The sequence below is a fragment of the Desmodus rotundus genome, chromosome 12, assembly GCF_022682495.2.
Source record: "Desmodus rotundus isolate HL8 chromosome 12, HLdesRot8A.1, whole genome shotgun sequence".
Lineage (NCBI taxonomy): Eukaryota > Metazoa > Chordata > Mammalia > Chiroptera > Phyllostomidae > Desmodus > Desmodus rotundus.
In genome coordinates, this window is record NC_071398.1 from 43,113,943 (window position 1) to 43,130,404 (window position 16,462).

Here is a 16,462-nt window from a genome sequence, read left to right on the forward strand (position 1 = left end):
TCCTAGGTCCTGGAATTTCAGTAGTAACCCAGTCTCATGCATCTTTCAGTTTGAGGAGGAGGTAAGCCAACAAACAAGTAATAATGGCTAACATTTATTGAGCATCTACTATGTGCCAAGCACTCAGTTCTCTTCACCACAAGCTTTATTTTCTTTTCTTTAAAAAAACTAAAATTTATTGATTTTTAGAGATAGAGAAAGGGAGAGAGAGAGAAACATCAATTTGTCATTCCATCTATTCATGGTTGACTCCTGTATGTGTCCCGATCGGGGACTGGACTCTCCAACCAACTGAGCTACCAGGCCAGGGCCAAGCTTTATTTTCATCTCCATGTTACAGCCGAAGAAACAGACATAGAGCTGGTAAGATCGTTTCAGATCCCGATACCACAGAAATAAGATAGAGTGATATGATCGAGGACAGGAGGGAGAGGCTAATTTAGAGAGAGTGGGGCCAGGGAAGATCTATCGGAGGAAGTGATATTTCAGGTTCGATGTGAATAACAAGAAGGAAGTCATCGCACGTGGAGTTGGCAGGGGGAGATTTCCAGGCAGCTGAAACAGTAAGTGCAAAGACCCAGAGCTAGGTGTGGGATGTACCTGGGGTGACAGGAAGCCTGGTGAGAACGGACCTGCAGAAGTGGATGAGGTCGGGAAGGTAACGGGCCTGCCAGATTGTGAAGAGCCTTGAAGGCTATGGGAAGATGTTTGCTGTTTGTCACTGTACCCAAGTCCCATTGAGGCCACAGATATAAATCATGCATGAGCACAGTGCCTGGCACACCGCAGGCACACATAAATGATAGCAACTCCTATTTATTTCCCAGTGAATGCCTACCACGGAAGGCACCAAGGTTCTACTGACCTTAAAAATAAAAGTTATTTGACCAGCGAAAATGGAAAATGTCTTCATTTGGGAACAGTAAGGAATTGCAACTTGGGACAAGCAAGCTACAACAAAAGCCAAAGGCAAGTCCAACAAACAAAGGAGAGGAATGTTATTTTATGGAGAAAAAGGAGGAAGTGGGGAGGGGTTCTTTTGAATGAAAGTCCATTGGAGAAGAGCCGGAGTAGGGAGATGACAGTTTCTCATTGGCTGAGCTGCCGGGGTAGTCGATTCCTAGTAGGAGACGCAACGTACACCTTCTGTTGGGCCCTATGACTGACGATTCTTTCCGAGGGGCTTCTTCTAGTGGGGTGTGTGATTGACAGTTCTCCCTGTAATTGACGTCAAGCAGTACTGTACCAGCGCTTCCCCTTCTGGCCTCCCGACTCCATTTTAGTGAGAGTATTAATTTTGGCAATCAATATGGGTTTCAGGTGATGACCAAACTTGATGTGGGCCATCATTCTACAATCACAGCTAACTGTGTTACCGACAGAAGCAAAGCAGGAATTCCGATTTCCTGCCTTCCAAACTCCCATTCCTCCCAACCTCCACCCGGATGAGCTCAGATTCTAGGAGAGGGGACGTCAGACTCCTACATCCAGAACTCTGCAGCAGGTGGCAGTGTGCTGAGGGCTGTTCCCGGAGTGTCCCCAGAGGACTGCGGAAGTCCAGGGGAGTTCAGCCCTTGGGGGATCCACGTGGGGCGGGGGGCGGGGGGGGGACCAGGGTGTGGTTGAGGGAACCGCAGGCAGGAGTTTAGGCCGGAAGGCTGTGTGTTCAGAAAGTATGTGGGTTGATACATGAAGATGAGTTCGGCCTTGCCCTTGGGGTGTCAGGATTCATGGGAACACAGTGGCCGTGGCCAAGTAGCTTGGTGTTCCTTTCTCTGCAAAATGGGAGGCATCCCAGCACCCACTTCCCAGGGAAGAAGAGCAGGTTCCATGTGAGCTCATGCCGGCTGAGTGCTCGGCACAGCGGCTGTGGGTCCAGCTAATGGAGCTGACGTTATTACAGGGGCTTTCACGGGCAGGCGCAGGGAGGAGGCTAGAGGACAGGGGACAGGGCTCAGGGCCATGCTTCATCTTTCCGCTCCGCCTCTAGGCTCCCTTCTCCATGCTGCTTTCCTCTCTCATCTCTGTGTCCGTCTCGGGAATTGGGTCCTTGATCCATCACTTATGACCCACGTCACCCCGAGTAAGTTACTCACCCTCTCTGAACCTCAGTTTCCTCATCTGGGAAAGAGAGATGCAAATACTTTTGCTGAGAGTCTGTTATGAGGATTAAATGAGACACATACATGTAAAATGCCCATTATTTGGTACCCATTATTATTATTATTATTATTATTACCACAACTACTATTAATCTTTGACTTAGTCTGTCTCTCATCTTCTTTTTTCCCCTTTCTGGCTCCTTCTTTCTTTGCATTTCTCTTCTGTTAGTCTGTCTCCCTATTTGGGTCTGTGCCTAGGCTCCACGAGGCCAGGACAGGGGCTATCTCAGCCACCTGGGTCCCCAGCATCGCTAAACCCAGGCCCTGATACATACCCGATACCCCATACCCCAAATGAATGGAGCCCTGGTCTGTGCCACACCATGTTAGGCAATGCTGGGGACCCAGAGTGACTGAGCCAGCCCCAGCCCTGCCCTCACAAAGCTCACAGTCCAGGAGGGGAAATCATTATATGTTGAATGAATGAATGAGCTAACTTTGAGATGGCCTGGGAAGATTCAAAATATTGGGTGGAGGCATTTGAAGCAGAGAAAACTGTTAGAACCAAGGTTGGTGGGGGTTCTGGGAAGAGTTTGAAGAATCAAGAAGTCATGGAAAGAAGGCCTTGAAGGCTGTGGAGAGGAGCCTGAGCCTTTCTGCTGAGGGCACTGGGGAGCCATGGCAGGTTCTAGGCAGGGGTGGGACAGGGTCCAGTTTGTTCTTTAGCATGACCACTCTGCCTGGCTGCCCTATTGGAGGGTGAGGCTGTGGAGAGGTGCAAGGGAGAGAGGCCCCAGTTGGGTAGGAGACCTCGGAAAGGTGGGTCCTAGACCAGAGCAGGGGCTGCAGGGACAGAGAAGAGGAGCCAGATTCTACGATAGAAACCTGGAGGAAAATGCCTAGACCAGCCTGCTCTCCTAGAGCTAGGAAATGGGCTTCAAGGCTCACCCGCCGCCACCACCAGGGGGCAGCCAAGGCTACAAGTTTGAATTTATCAGGGGCTCCTCCCAGGGCAGGGAGTTTTGCACCCCTATTTAGAGGTTGGGGAAGGTTGGAACTGGATGTGGGGTCCTAGATGAGAGCCCCTCTGCTCTCCTGCGCCCATCCTGGCTTCTCGGGCCCCTGGAGCCCCCACTCCACCAGCACGAGATTATGTCAACACAGCCCCCCTGTTTCTGGCCAGGACAGTATTTGTCCTCTGGATCTGGGGAGGTCTCTATGGAGACGTGCTGCAAGGGGGAGGGGAGGTTGGGTGCGGGGGCACTGCCCACACCCGTCCGGAAGAGGGCGAGGGGAGCTGGGCATCTTGCCTCATCTCTGTGGGATCCTGTCTGAGAGAGTTTACCCCCATAACCATCTATCTGCGTCCCAAGACTCCTCTCTCTCCCCACCTCTCCCTCCCTCCCCTGTCTCCATCTCTGCCTGTTTCTCTGCATACCTGCATCTCAGGTCTCATCTCTGGGGGTCTCTTTCCCTACCTTTTGCTCCCTCCCCCTGGGTCCCCATCTCTCTGCTTCTCCACGTTCCCATCTGTCTGGGTATCACGTCTGTGTCTCGGTTTCTTTTGGATCCTGTCTCTCTCTTAGATGCCATGTTTTACTGCGCTTCTCTCTCTGGGCCCCTGTCTCTGGGTTCCTGTCTTTCCCTGGGCTGTGTGTGAATGTGTGTATCCCTGTCCCTGGAGCACTGTCGCCCTGTCTCACTGGGCCCATGTCACAGGCCCCAGTCTCCATCTGTCTCTCTGCCTCTCTCTGGTCCCCATGTTTGTGAGAGTCTCTCTCTTAGCCTCTCTCTTGCTGCCTGTCACTCTCTGTATCTGTGTGTGTGTGTGTCTCTCTCTCTGGGTCTCTGTCTTTCAAACCTCCTCTCAGCAGTCCTGAATCTCAGGGGGCTGGCTCAGCCTTCCATTTCTGGCCTCGGTCCCCATGGGGCACCCCCTCTCCCCATCCCTCTCTGCCTCATTTCTCCTGCACCATCTGCTGGCCCTCCAGGCCCCTGCCTGCTCCCTCAGGCTCTGCTGGGCAGCCCCATGGGGGAGGCACAGGCCCTGCAGCTTCCCCCCTCCCCCCCCCTCCCCCCCGGCATCCTAAGGTGGAGGCACTGCCTGCTCATCGCTGGGAGGTGGAGGGAGAGGACAACGGGGGCAGAACCGGGGGCAATGGAGGGAGAGAGACAGACAGACAAGCAGTGAGAAGATGGGGAAAAGGGGGAAGAGAAAGGAGAAAGTGTAAAAACAGGCAGAAAGAGTCTGATCTGGAGAATGTGGGAGCAAGAGAAATAAGCAGAGGAATGGAATGAAACCATAGGGAAGAGAAAAGACAGCCCGGTAAGCAAGAGAGGAAGACAGACAGACTGAGTGTGGGCTTGGAGACAAGTGGACAGGGGGATTCAAACCAGAGGGAGGGAGATGGACAGCGGAAAAGGAGAAGGGTGGGGAAAAGGGCATGGCTGTTTCTCTGTCTGCAGTTTCCTGAAGCCCTGTGCATAGGAAATAGGGAGGCCATGCTGTCCCCTCCCCAGGTCTCAGGAGACTGCAGAGGACCCCAGGAGAGCTGAGAAGGGCAGGGAGCCAGGCAGGGACCCAGGCATCTCCCCTCCTGCCTGCCCACCCCCACTTCTTGCACTGTTGTGCTCTGCGTTCTCCCGGAAGGGGTGATGGAGGGCCGCGGGGCTCTGAGCCCAGCATGGCGTTCACGCAGCTCCACAGCTCCTGCCTTGCTCATCTCTCCTCAGGGCCCCATATTTCAGGCTCCCTCTCCCTCCACCCCTCCCCATCTTCATCTCTCAATGTCTCCATCTCTGTTCGCATCTCTTCTCAGTCCCTGTTCTCTCTCCCTTTCTTTTCCAGATTTATTTTTTAGAGAGGGCGGGAGGGAGGGAGAAAGAGGGAGAGAAACATCAATGTGTGCTTGCCTCTCATGCGCCCTCACCTGAGGATCCAGCCTGCAAACCAGGCATGTGCCCTGACTGGGAATCAAACCAGCAACCCTTTGGTTTGCAGGCTGGCACTCAATCCACTGAACCACGCCAGCCAGGACCCCTGGTTCCTCTTTTTTGTTCTCTGTGTATTTCTGTCTGTTTCGATTTCTTTCTGCCTGTCTCTTTCTCTTGGTCTCTCTCATCTTTGTCTCTTCCTGTCTCTGTCCCTGTTCTTTCTTGGTCCTTGGTTTCTTTTCCTGTTTCTATCACCACCTCAATTTGTCTCCACTGCTTCCCCTCCCTCCTAGTCTCTTCCCTCCTCCGTTCCAACCTCCCCCTCCCACCTTCCCAGCCCTAGCAGAGAGACCCCCCAAGGCTCCCTGGGGACCAAGGACAGACTCCCTCCCACCCACCAGCCTCTCCCTGAGGTGCTGGGCAATCTCAGACTCATTTCCCTCTCCACCCATGAACTGAGCCTTTCCCAGGACCCAGAGGGCGCCAGGAATGTGGGGCAAAGAGCAGGGAGGCCATCTGGAGGCCAGGAAATCAGGACGCCCCCCATGTCACCCCCCCGCCCCCGACTTGCCTCCTTCTCCTTCCAGCCTCTGGTGATGGACCTCATGCCGCCCCTCATTCCCTGGCTCTCCCCAGGCCTCTAGGCCTCAGTTTCCCCTCTGCAAAATGGTCAGACTTGCCTCTGACCCACTTATCTCTTAGGTCCCAGGGGAGCGCGTGCTCTTGAATGCTAACAGCATGATTAATGTGCATGCATTGGTAGTTTGTATTAAAAGGGGCCAAGAGCACCGAAAGCTGGGACTCCGTTTCTAAGCCTTCCCCCCCCTCCACATGTACAGATGCCCCTCATAATTTAGGGCAAAGGAAGAGTCTGGAAGTGGAGACTGTGACCGTGAGACTGCATGAGGCTGTGGGTCCCTGTGGGACTGTGGGGTGATGCTGTGTGGTCCCGTGTGACTTGCGAGTGTGGGAGAGGCTGTGAAGGAGAGAGTTGTGTACCTGTACGCCCCCGGCACTGGATGCAACTGTGTGAGGGGGACAGCGTGACAGTGTGCTGCTGGGCGTCTGCGAGAGTGGGCCTCAGTGACAGTGGGGAGTGTGTGTCGTTGTCATTGGGGTGATGATGTGACTGCGTGAGCTGCGTAAAACATGGTCAGAGAGTCTGTGGGCGTGGTTGTGTAACGAACGTTGTGAGTTACCTGTCGTGTGTCATTAGGTAACTAATGACAGGTTTATAGGACTGTGTGAGCAACCACGTAACTGCATGTATTTAATCAACAAGCATTCTTTGAGCCTTTCCACTCAGTGCCCAAACCTGTGCCGAGTGATGCCGGGGGACCCAGAGGTGCCCTGGACCTGTCTTCAGGGGGCACACAGGCCAGTGGGGGTGGACAGATGGTGTTTGTGACGTGACTTGGTGTCTGTGTAAACGTCTGTGCTTCAAACAGCGTCGCTGGAACCGTGGGACACGGTGGTTGTGTCCACGCCCCAGGACGTGTGGCTGTGTGTGTCTGTGGATGAGTGTCAGCCTGGGGCTGAGAGGCCTTGACTCTCTGCGCGAGACTGTACACGGTACAGCTGTGAACATACGTGAGGAGCATGTTCTGTGAGGAACAGGATGTGACAGTCTGTGCTGAGCCTCTCTGTGTCTGTTAGTGGGACTGTGTGTGACACCGTGTGTGTGACTTCGTGACTGCCTGGGAGTCTGCGGGCAATGGCTGGGTGGGACAGTGTGAGAGACTACGGGGGGAGGGGGGTCCCCAGGATGATGGCTCCATGACTGCTCTCCCATGTGACCTTGAGTGACTGTGATACTCACAGGCGCTGGCCCCCTGTTCCCCCTTCCTGTTCGCCTGCCAGCCCTGGCCACGCCCCCTCCCACCACCACAGGCTGTCACCTCTTCCAGAGCCCAGGCGGAGCAGTGGAGGCGGCAGCAGAGACCGCAGCAGGACAGGTGAGGGCTCCCCAACCCCGACCCACCCCTCTTCCCCCATGGCCCCCTCAAGTCTCTGGGTCCCTCTCTCTCAGCCTATGCCTTTGTCTCTCTCTCTCTCTCTCTGCCCACGGTCTCTAATCTCCTGTCTGTCTGTCTCTCTGTAAGGTCCCAATCTCTGTCTCCCAATCTCTGTGTAGCTGCTACATATCTCTGTAACCTCTGCCTCTTCCCCCATTGGGGTCTGTCTCCGTGTCTCTATCTCCTCCTTATCTCCCAGCCCACATTTTTGCATGTTTCTTGGCCTTTTGGTCCCTGGTCTTTGCTGTGCCTCCCTAATTCGTGGGACTGGTGTCTGTGTGCTGGTCTGAGACACCCCCGCCTCCCCTTCCCCTACATGGTGCTGTGTGTGGACTGTTCGAGTGAGACCGATTTCCAGGCATGTGGCCCCTGCAGACCTAAGCCCGGGTCGGCCGCCTCCCTAGTCCCTAAGAAGAGGGATGTCCCATCCACTCTGGGCTTTATCCACAGCGGGGAAAGTTTTGTAAGGTCGGGTCTCTAACCGTGATTCGAAAACGCTTTGGGCTCAGAGAGTGGCAACTCCGAGGGTCATTTCAAGCTCCGTGCCCAACGGCTTCTGTGCCCTCCTCTCCAAGACGTGCCCAGGTTGCCCCCGAGCCTCTACTCCAAACTCCGGGTGACATTAGCACTTCCGCCCGTGCAGCTCTAGGGCAACCACGTCCTCAGCAAACAACCCCCTCCCCTTTCAGCGCAGCCACTCCAGCAACAGCTGGGGTTGTGTGGGGGGAATCACGTGTCCGGATCCCAGCCTCACCCCCCACGCACGCGTCTCTCCCACTGCCCCCAAATCATCACACATGGGGCGGCTGGGGGCGCTGCCTCAGAGTCCGCGTGTATGATCCCAGAGTTGGGTGGCGCTGGGGCTGGGGACCCGGGAGACCGGCTTCTGACCCTGCCGTCCGACCCTCCAGGCCGGCTGCCCCCGCGTGACCTGACCCTTCGCCGCCCATGCGCCGCGGCCCTCACCATGCCCAGCTGTCCGCCCTGGAGGCCGCTGCTGCTGCTCTCGCTGTGGGGGCCGCTGCTCCAGAGGGCGGAGGTGAGGATCCACGGAGCCACGGGAGTTCAAGGCTTGGAGGGAGGTCTGGGACTGGTTTTAAGTCTTCCCCCACTGCAGAGAGGGGGAAGACTGTCCCGCTTGTCCAGATTCAAGTTTAGATGGCTGTTTCCAATCCCTCTTCTTTCCTTCGCAAATCCTCTTGATGATTTCCAGCCACCACTTCCCCTACTTTTCCTGAAGGTTTTCAGTCCCCCACCCCCATGCCCCGTAACTCCCCTGGTGGTTTCTAGGCACCCCTCAAGAGTTAGAAGAGGTTTCTCAGCCACCCAAGACTCCCGGGCTAACAGGACAGCCCCTCCAAGTCCCTCTAGGGCTTCCGGCCCACACAAGCCATGCAGCCTGGGGGCGGAGGTCGGTCGGGGGTGGGGGGTCCTCCCTTCTCTTTTTCCTTAGACAGGCTCTGAGGGGCAGACAGCAGGGGAGCTATACCAGCGCTGGGAACGCTACCGCTGGGAGTGCCAGGAGACACTGGAAGCCGCGGAGCCCCCAGCAGGTGTGATTGAGGAGGAGGTGGGCTGGAGGGGAGGGGATGGGCTGGGGGGTTCGGCGGGGTGGGCTTGGGGTGGTCCTAGGACTAAAGGGTAGGGCCTGACAAAGTTGTCTGGGACAGATACTGGCCGGATCGGGGAGGCCTGGGTGGGCTTGGCCTCGGTGGGAGGGGCCTAGACCTGAGTGCCAGGCAACTCAGATTAGTGTGAGAAGCCTGGGAAGAAGCTTGTAATGGGTGGCGTCTTGGGGGAGGCTGCACCCCCCAAGGAGTGGAGTGGAGCCTGAAGTGGCCTGCAAAGGGCCTTGGGGGTGAAGGCTAGGAAGGGCCTAGCAGAGTGGGAAGCGTATGCGATGGGGAACTTGCTTGGTGGAGAGCCCAGAGTAGGGCTGAGAGTGTGCGGGGCCTTGGGGTCTTATGGGCGGAGCCATGGCGAAGCACACGGAAGGACCACTCCAGGTGGGCGGGCCTAGGGCAGGGCTTGTGTGTGTAAGGAGGAGAAGCATCGGGCTCGAGGAGTGGTAGGTCCACTCGATGTCTGGCCCCCCCACCCACCCCAGGCCTCGCCTGTAATGGGTCCTTCGATATGTACGTCTGCTGGAACTACGCTGCGCCCAACACCACTGTCCGTGCGTCCTGCCCCTGGTACCTGCCCTGGCACCGTCATGGTGAGATGCTCCCTGGACCACGGGCCCTTCCTGACACAAACAGCTCCTAACTCCTTTCCCGGGACGCCACTTCCCCAAAACTCACCTACACCCCGTCTCTTGCTCCTCTCTGTCCAGTTGGGTGTCCCCTCCGTCTGTCCAACACTGGCTGGGCCGCCCTGACCCTTGCTCTGTCTGATAATGCCCCTTCTCTGTCTCTACCTGTCCAAGGACCACCCGGTTCTTACTTTCTCTCCTTTTTCTGAATATGTCTGTGGGCATCCTAGTCTTCCTTTCCTAACTAGCTATGCTGTCCAGGGCCGGTTGTTTAACTTCTTTATGCCTCAGTCTCCTTATCTGTAAAACGGGATTGATGATAGTACCAACTTCATAGGCTTCTTGTGAATATTAAATTAGTACTGTGTAAAATTCCACATAATTGAGGGCTTATCCTCACCATCACCACATTGGCTATCTCTCTCACCTTTGTCTTACAATTGGTCTTTCTGTCTCCATCTCTCTCCGTGCTTCTGATTCCCCTCCCTCGATTCCCACAGTGGCTGCAGGCTTTGTCCTTCGCCAGTGTGGCAGTGATGGCCAATGGGGACCTTGGAGAGACCATTCTCAGTGTGAGAACCCAGACAAGAATGGGACCTTCCAGGTAAGAAGAGGTGAGGGATTCAGGTTGCATGTACAGGGAGACAGAAAGAGGCAGCCCCCTCAGACCAAGCCTGAATCCCTTGTATTGTTCACGATTCAGGGTTCCAAGTGATAGAAACTCAACTTAAATTTGCCTGATGGAGAATAAAATGTATTTACTTCTGTGGTTCAAAAATATAAGGCTACAGCTTCAGGCATAGCTGGATCTAGGTGCTTGAACTGTGTTGTTGGAAATCTCTGTTTTGCTCACTGTGTCGTGTCTATGTTTTTCTCTATGCTGGTCTCATCTTTTCTGTGGAGTGGAAAAGGTTTTCCCCATTAACACTGGGCTCACATCCCGCCAACCAGGCAACACTGTGGAGGAGACTGAGCTTCGTTCTCAATAGTCCCAGCCTAACGTCCCAGGACTGCCTTTTGGGAAATTTTATTTTCCAGTTACAGCTGGCATTCAACATTATATATTAGTTTCAGGTGTACAGCATAGTAGTTAAACAATCATGCAATTTACAGAGTGATCCCCTCAATATTTCAAGTACCCCCCTGGCTCCAAACTCACAGGACTGACGACTCCTCGTGCCCCAGTTTGGGTCCAATGCCTGCCCTGGACTCATCACTCTGTAGGAGAGTGTGGGGGAAAGGGCATTAGAATGTCCTGATTGGCTGGTCACACGTCCAGCCCTGGAGTGGAGCAGTGGAGTTAGCCCCACTCAGATGAGGGTAGTTGGATCCTCAAGAGAAAATTGAGGTGTTGGGCACGAAGAGCAGCTGTCTGTCTGGCCCCTTTCTGGCCCTGGGGAAGGAGCTGAGTTCTCTTCCTGTGTCTTCCCCACACCCCCAGGACCAAAGGCGGATCTTGGAGCGGCTACAGGTCGTTTACACCGTGGGCTACTCCCTGTCCCTGGCCGCACTACTGCTAGCCCTGCTCATCTTGGGTTGTTTCAGGTGGGACCCCCCAGCCATGAGGGGCAGAGGCAGAGACTGAGCCTCCGTTTGGAGGGTAACATGGGGGTGGTCAGGCTCCGCCAGCAACAAGCTCCCACCCAATGGAGGTTCTGCGGGAAGAAGGGCTGGGAGGTGGTTTAAGGGGCTCTATGTGGCCAAGGACAGGTCTCCAGGAGTCCCCAGACTGCCTCCCAAACCCCCAGGCGGCTGCGCTGCACTCGAAACTACATCCACATCAACCTGTTCACATCCTTCATGCTGCGGGCAGCAGCCATCCTCACCCGAGACCGGCTGCTCCCTCCACCTGGCCCCTCCCCTGGGGACCAGGCCCCTGTTCTGTGGGACCAGGTGAGCATCATCCTTCTCCTCCTCAAATTGGGATTCTGCCCGCTGTAGTAGACTAGGCGGTTCCCCATCTATTTACTACCCCGTACAGCACAAATTTTTCTGTCTTTTGACCACTCCAAATAGTTTTGGAGAGGGACTCCCAAGTCAGCCTCCTCTGTTGCTGACCCCATCACTTCCTGTATTGGAATTTTCCATTCTCTGTCACTGTATTACCAGTCATTGGACTTTTCCACCAGTGAGAGAGTCTTCTGCTGGAAGTGAGGAGGAGACAGGATAGGAGAAAGCAGCTGGTGGGGGGCACGGATTTGATAGATACCTGTTTAGTACTAATAGACAAGGTGAGAGAGGCCAGAGGCTGAGGACAGCAGTGAGAAAAACTATCTGGTAGCCACTTGGCCCTTGCCAGTTGTTAGGACTCGGTGGGGTGGGGGAATCTGGTTGCTGCAGGGTAACTCGATGGGATGGGAGAAACCTTTGGACAGGTGGAGTAACTGAGTTCACTTCTTAGAAGGAGATAGGGCTGGAGAGGCCATATTTGGGAGGGTCTGGGAGAACTTTGATAGTGAGATGGAAGATACCAATTGTTTAAGAGGTTAGAGTGGGAGAGTTCATATAGGGTGAGAGAAACCAGCCACAACTACTGTCCTTTGGTGATATAGAGTGGGAGAATATTTGATGACAAAAGATGGGGGTAGGCCCTGGCTGGTGTGGCTCAGTGGACTGTGTGCCGCCTGCGAACCAAAGAGTTGCCAGTTTGATTCCCAGTCAGGGCACATGCCTGAATTGCAGGCCAGGTCCCCAGTAGGGGGCACGTGAGAGGCAACCACACATTGATGTTTCTCTCCCTCTCTTTCTGCCTCTTTCCCTCTCTAAAAAGAAATAAAATTTTTTTAAAAAGAGAGAGAGATGGGGTTGAAGGACGACCAGGTGGAGGAAAGCTTGGGGACACCAGCGGCTCTGACTGCCCCCTCCTCATGTCTGGCCACCCCTCAGGCTATAACCACCTGCAGAACAGCCCAGATCGTGACCCAGTACTGCGTGGGCGCCAGCTACACGTGGCTACTGGTGGAGGGTATTTACCTGCACAGCCTCCTGGTGCTCGTGGGAGGCCCCTCTGGGAGCCACTTCCGCTGCTACCTGCTCCTCGGCTGGGGTGAGCCCCGACCCTGTCCCCTGCCCAGCCCAAGGCACCAGCGCTCCCCAACTACCCTGTTGGTCTGCCTCGGGAAGTCTCCTCCTCTCTCTAGGCGTTTGCCTCCCCACCTCGGCGGGGGAATTCCGCGGGTCTTGGGCCAGGCGGGGGGGCCCCCTACGCGTGCTGACAGCTGCGGCGGGGTGGGGGGCGGGGGTCGGGGTCTGCACAGGGGCCCCTGCGCTTTTCGTCATTCCCTGGGTGATCGTCAGGTACCTGTACGAGAACACGCAGTGAGTCGCGGGTCCTGGACCGGGCCTGGGAGGTGGGCGGGGCTTTGAGGCACGTGGGCAGGTGTGATGGAAACGTGGGGTGGTTCTGATGGCTTCTGGGGGCTTGGAGGGACCGTGGGTGGGGGTCTAAAGAAATGGCAGCTTGGAAAGATTGTCTTTGAGGACTACTGGAAGGGGCGGGGCCAGCATAGTAACAGGCGGGGCTTTAAAGAAGACGGGTGTGGCATTAAGGAAGATGGGCGGGGCCTGGCAAGTGAATAGGTGACCCGTGCCTCTAGCGGTTTCAACCTCTTAGCTTTACAACCCCTTCTCCAGGTGCTGGGAGCGGAACGAGGTCAAGGCCATTTGGTGGATCATACGCACCCCTATCCTCATGGCCATTTTGGTACTGCTGGCCCTGCCTCCTCCAGGCCGTCTTTAGGGATTTCCTATCCTGGGAAGATGGGCGCTACTCTCTACCTCCCAGGACAGGATCCGGCTGGCTCAGCCTCCCTCTCTCCCCGCAGATTAATTTCTTCATTTTTATCCGCATTCTTGGCATCCTCGTGTCCAAGCTGAGGACGCGGCAGATGCGCTACCGGGACTACCGGTTGAGGTAGGGAAGGGAGGGGGATAGGCAGGGAATGAGGGCGGGGCTTGAGATGGGGACCTGGGCCTCAGGACCGCTGCCACCCTCTCCCCCTAGGCTGGCTCGCTCCACGCTGGCGCTGGTGCCCTTGCTGGGTGTCCACGAGGTGGTGTTTGCTCCCGTGACAGAGGAACAGGCTCGGGGCCACCTGCGCTTCGCCAAACTCGGCTTTGAGATCTTCCTCAGCTCCTTCCAGGTGCTCAGGCTGGGCGCGGGGGCCACATCCTTCCACCCGGGCCCTTCTCCCCACAGGGGCAGGAGGGCTACAGCCATCCCCTGGCGCAGCTGCTGAAGCAGGTGCGAGGATGGGACTTTGTTCATTCATTCTACACCAAATACTGAGCTGGTGCTGTCCTGAGCTGAGGAAGCAGCAGGGACCAACACAGGAGACGGGTGGCCTCAGCAGTACTGCCTCCTGATGAAGACCTAGGGCTTTAAGACCTGACAGCTGGGGCCACACTGGGGTCTGGCACTTACCAGCTCTGTGGCCTTCACCTGAAGGTCAGAGCTAGGGTGGGTAAGGGAGTTACTTAAAGTGTAAAATGTAAGGGGGCCTACACTCCAAAATTAAAGGCTGACCTTGCACTTGCTTGCCCTAACCTGGGTCCCCACCCTGCTTTACCTCCTTGGGCCCAGTTTTCTCATCTCTGAAGTGGGCTCAACACTAGTTTCACCCCACAAAGCCTGTTCATTTCATTAAATTCAGCAGACATTGATTGAATATTTACTATGTGCTAAGCACTTTTCCAAGCTCACTGTGGGTATATGGCCAAGAACCAAAAGGTCTCTACCTCTAGTGGGAGAGACGGATGTTAAACACACCACATAAGTATTGGGTTGACCAAAAAGTCCATTTAGTTTTTTCCCGTAAAATAAAAGACACATTTTTCATTTTCACCAATAAATTTATTGATTTGAATATTTTGAGTATGTCGGCTATCTCCCACTATTGGCTTCTGGTGGGTAGAAGCCACGGGTGCCGCTGAACCTCTTCCGTAAGACAGCCCCACAGCAAAGAATTATTTGGCTAAATCTCAACAGTCCCAACAAACTTCGCAAACCACTTTTGACATTCCATCGGTCACAGCAGCTTCCCCATACACTGCACAAATCTTGTTTTTGCATTTCAGTTGTTTTTACCTTTCTTGATTAATAAAGCATAACACACAAAAAATCTGTATTTTCTTCCATCTTTAATATTAAAATGGCTGCACAAAAACTCACCAATTTTGATGAGTTTTTTTAATGCACGCTGATATGACAGCTGTCACAATACAATCTAACACAATTGTTTTGAATGAAGTTAAAGACAACTCAGCACTACTAGAACCATCGTACGGAAAAAATTAAACAAACTTTTTTTGCCAACCCAATAAAACATACAGAATGGCAGATGTTAAGATACACCTGGAGGGGGAAAAAAGCAAGAAAATAGAGGTGAGCATCAGATGAAGGGTGGGGTTATAGGTAGGGGATCAGGGAAGGCCTCCCTGAGAAGATATTGGAGCAGAGACGAGGAGGTGAGGGAATGAGCGAGGCAGATACTGGGGGAAAACGTTCCAGTAAGAGAAACCTTAAGGGTAAGATCCCTGAGGTGGGAGCGAAAGTCGGTCAGGATGGAGGAGGCCTGGCGTGCCGGAAGCAGTGGGAGCCAGCGGGAGGTAAGACAAGTAATAGCTTACCAATAACACATGTAAGTTACTGATTTGCATTAATTTCTCAAGTGATTTATTATTAATTGTAAATACAAGTGTATTTTATATTTATTTAAATTTCTATGTGAAATGTATCCAAATAGAAAATAATGAATGATTAAAACTATTAATAATGTATAATCAATAATTAAAATTAACTAATATCGGTAACTATAATAACTGGTTTGTTAATAATTAAGAATGATTATTTAATATAGAATAATGGAAAGAGAAGTCATAATAAGATTAAGAAAAAGGTTTGACACTATGTGCCAGGCCTACAGCTTCTTGCACATTAACACCTCAATTCTCACCACCACCACTGCGTCACCCCACTTTCCAGGTGAAGAAACTGAGGCCCAGAGGGGTTAAGCAGCTTTCCCAAGTGGGATAGATAGTAGGGAAGTGGTTGTCACATGCAGGGTCCTTTTTATTGCTCAGCAAACCGGACAGGGCAAGGGGTGGGCAGAGCAAGTGTGGGAGCCGGGAGCCAGGGAGAAGATGACTACCCAAGTCTAGGGCCAGGTAGCGGCAGCCGATGTGGTCTAGGGCCTGGCAAGGGTCCGAGCTTTTAAAGGGGTGTTTATAAACTTGTCCCCAACCCGCGGTTTAACACCGTGCCTTGTTTGACAGGGTTTGCTGGTCAGCGTCCTCTACTGCTTCATCAACAAGGAGGTAGGAAGTCCTGGCCCGCCGCCGCGCCCTCTGGCGGCCGCGCAGGGAACGGCGTGCCGGGCACCACCTCTGAGCGCCGTCCCGGTTGCAGGTGCAGTCGGAGATCCTCGGTGGCTGGCGCCGCTGCCGCCTGCGCCACGGCCTCAGCGAGGAGCCACACCAGCACCCGGAACGTGCCTCTTCGACCCTGCCATTGGGCTCGGGATCCCGCCAGGTCACCACTGGCCACACCCCGTCCTCGGGGAACCTCCCAGAGCCTGGGGAGGAGGCTGGCAGGGCCTTGGAAAGTTACTGCTAGGCAGTGGGGTACCTGCGATCATTCAGTTAGCATGTATTTACTGAGTGCCTACTGTGTACCAGGCCCCTTGTGGAGGGCGCTGGGGAAATGGGGGTTGGGGGGGTAGGAAACAGAAGACAAGGTCCCTGTCCTAGAGCTCACAACTGAGTGGGGGGGAAGCAGACCGTGAAGACAGTACGAGTTATATATACACTGTGGAATGGCTTATGAAGGAAAATTAGAAGGTGCCCAGGGTTTTCGGGGAGGGCATCCCTGAGGAAGAGACATTTACGCCACACCTGCAAGTGGTGAAGGAGACAGCTTTGGGAAGAACTGGCAGGCAAGATTCTAGGCAGAAGGAACAGCATCTGCAGAGGCGCTAGGGCAGGAAGGAGCTTGGCCTTGTCTTGGGAACAGAGAGGTGGCTTTCACAGCTGGAGCTGGGATGAGTCAGAGCCAACAAATGGAGAGAGAGCAGGCAGGGGCACAAGAGTTGGGATTTATTCCAGGTGCATTGAAAATTCTTAGCAGGAGCGTCTCATGGGCTAATGTGTTTTTTATTTATTTT

At 54.3% G+C, this 16,462-nt stretch overlaps 1 protein-coding gene across 2 annotated transcripts; it reads left to right on the plus strand.

Moving 5' to 3' along the window:
- Positions 1-8,018: 8,018 nt before the first annotated feature.
- On the plus strand, positions 8,019-15,915 carry GIPR (gastric inhibitory polypeptide receptor). Of its 2 annotated transcripts, XM_053915461.1 has the most exons (13): positions 8,019-8,090; positions 8,505-8,604; positions 9,159-9,266; positions 9,803-9,906; positions 10,744-10,847; positions 11,051-11,195; positions 12,189-12,348; positions 12,560-12,620; positions 12,936-13,005; positions 13,127-13,215; positions 13,306-13,444; positions 15,576-15,617; positions 15,709-15,915. In XM_053915461.1, the coding sequence occupies exons 1-13, from the start codon at positions 8,019-8,021 to the stop codon at positions 15,913-15,915; spliced, it is 1,401 nt and encodes a 466-aa protein (XP_053771436.1). The 2 variants fall into 2 exon arrangements, with proteins under 2 accessions (XP_053771436.1, XP_053771437.1); XM_053915462.1 differs by lacking the exon at positions 9,159-9,266.
- The last annotated feature ends 547 nt before the right edge of the window (positions 15,916-16,462 follow it).

What these genes read in the sequence shown, in the direction of transcription:
- GIPR (XM_053915461.1), top strand. Translation starts at nt 8,019, where the DNA reads ATGCCCAGCTGTCCGCCCTGGAGGCCGCTGCTGCTGCTCTCGCTGTGG. An exon ending in CTACCTGCTCCTCGGCTGGG is followed by an intron (nt 12,349 to 12,559) that starts GTGAGCCCCGAC and finishes GGGTCTGCACAG; the next exon opens with GGGCCCCTGCGCTTTTCGTC. An exon ending in TACCGGGACTACCGGTTGAG is followed by an intron (nt 13,216 to 13,305) that starts GTAGGGAAGGGA and finishes CTCTCCCCCTAG; the next exon opens with GCTGGCTCGCTCCACGCTGG.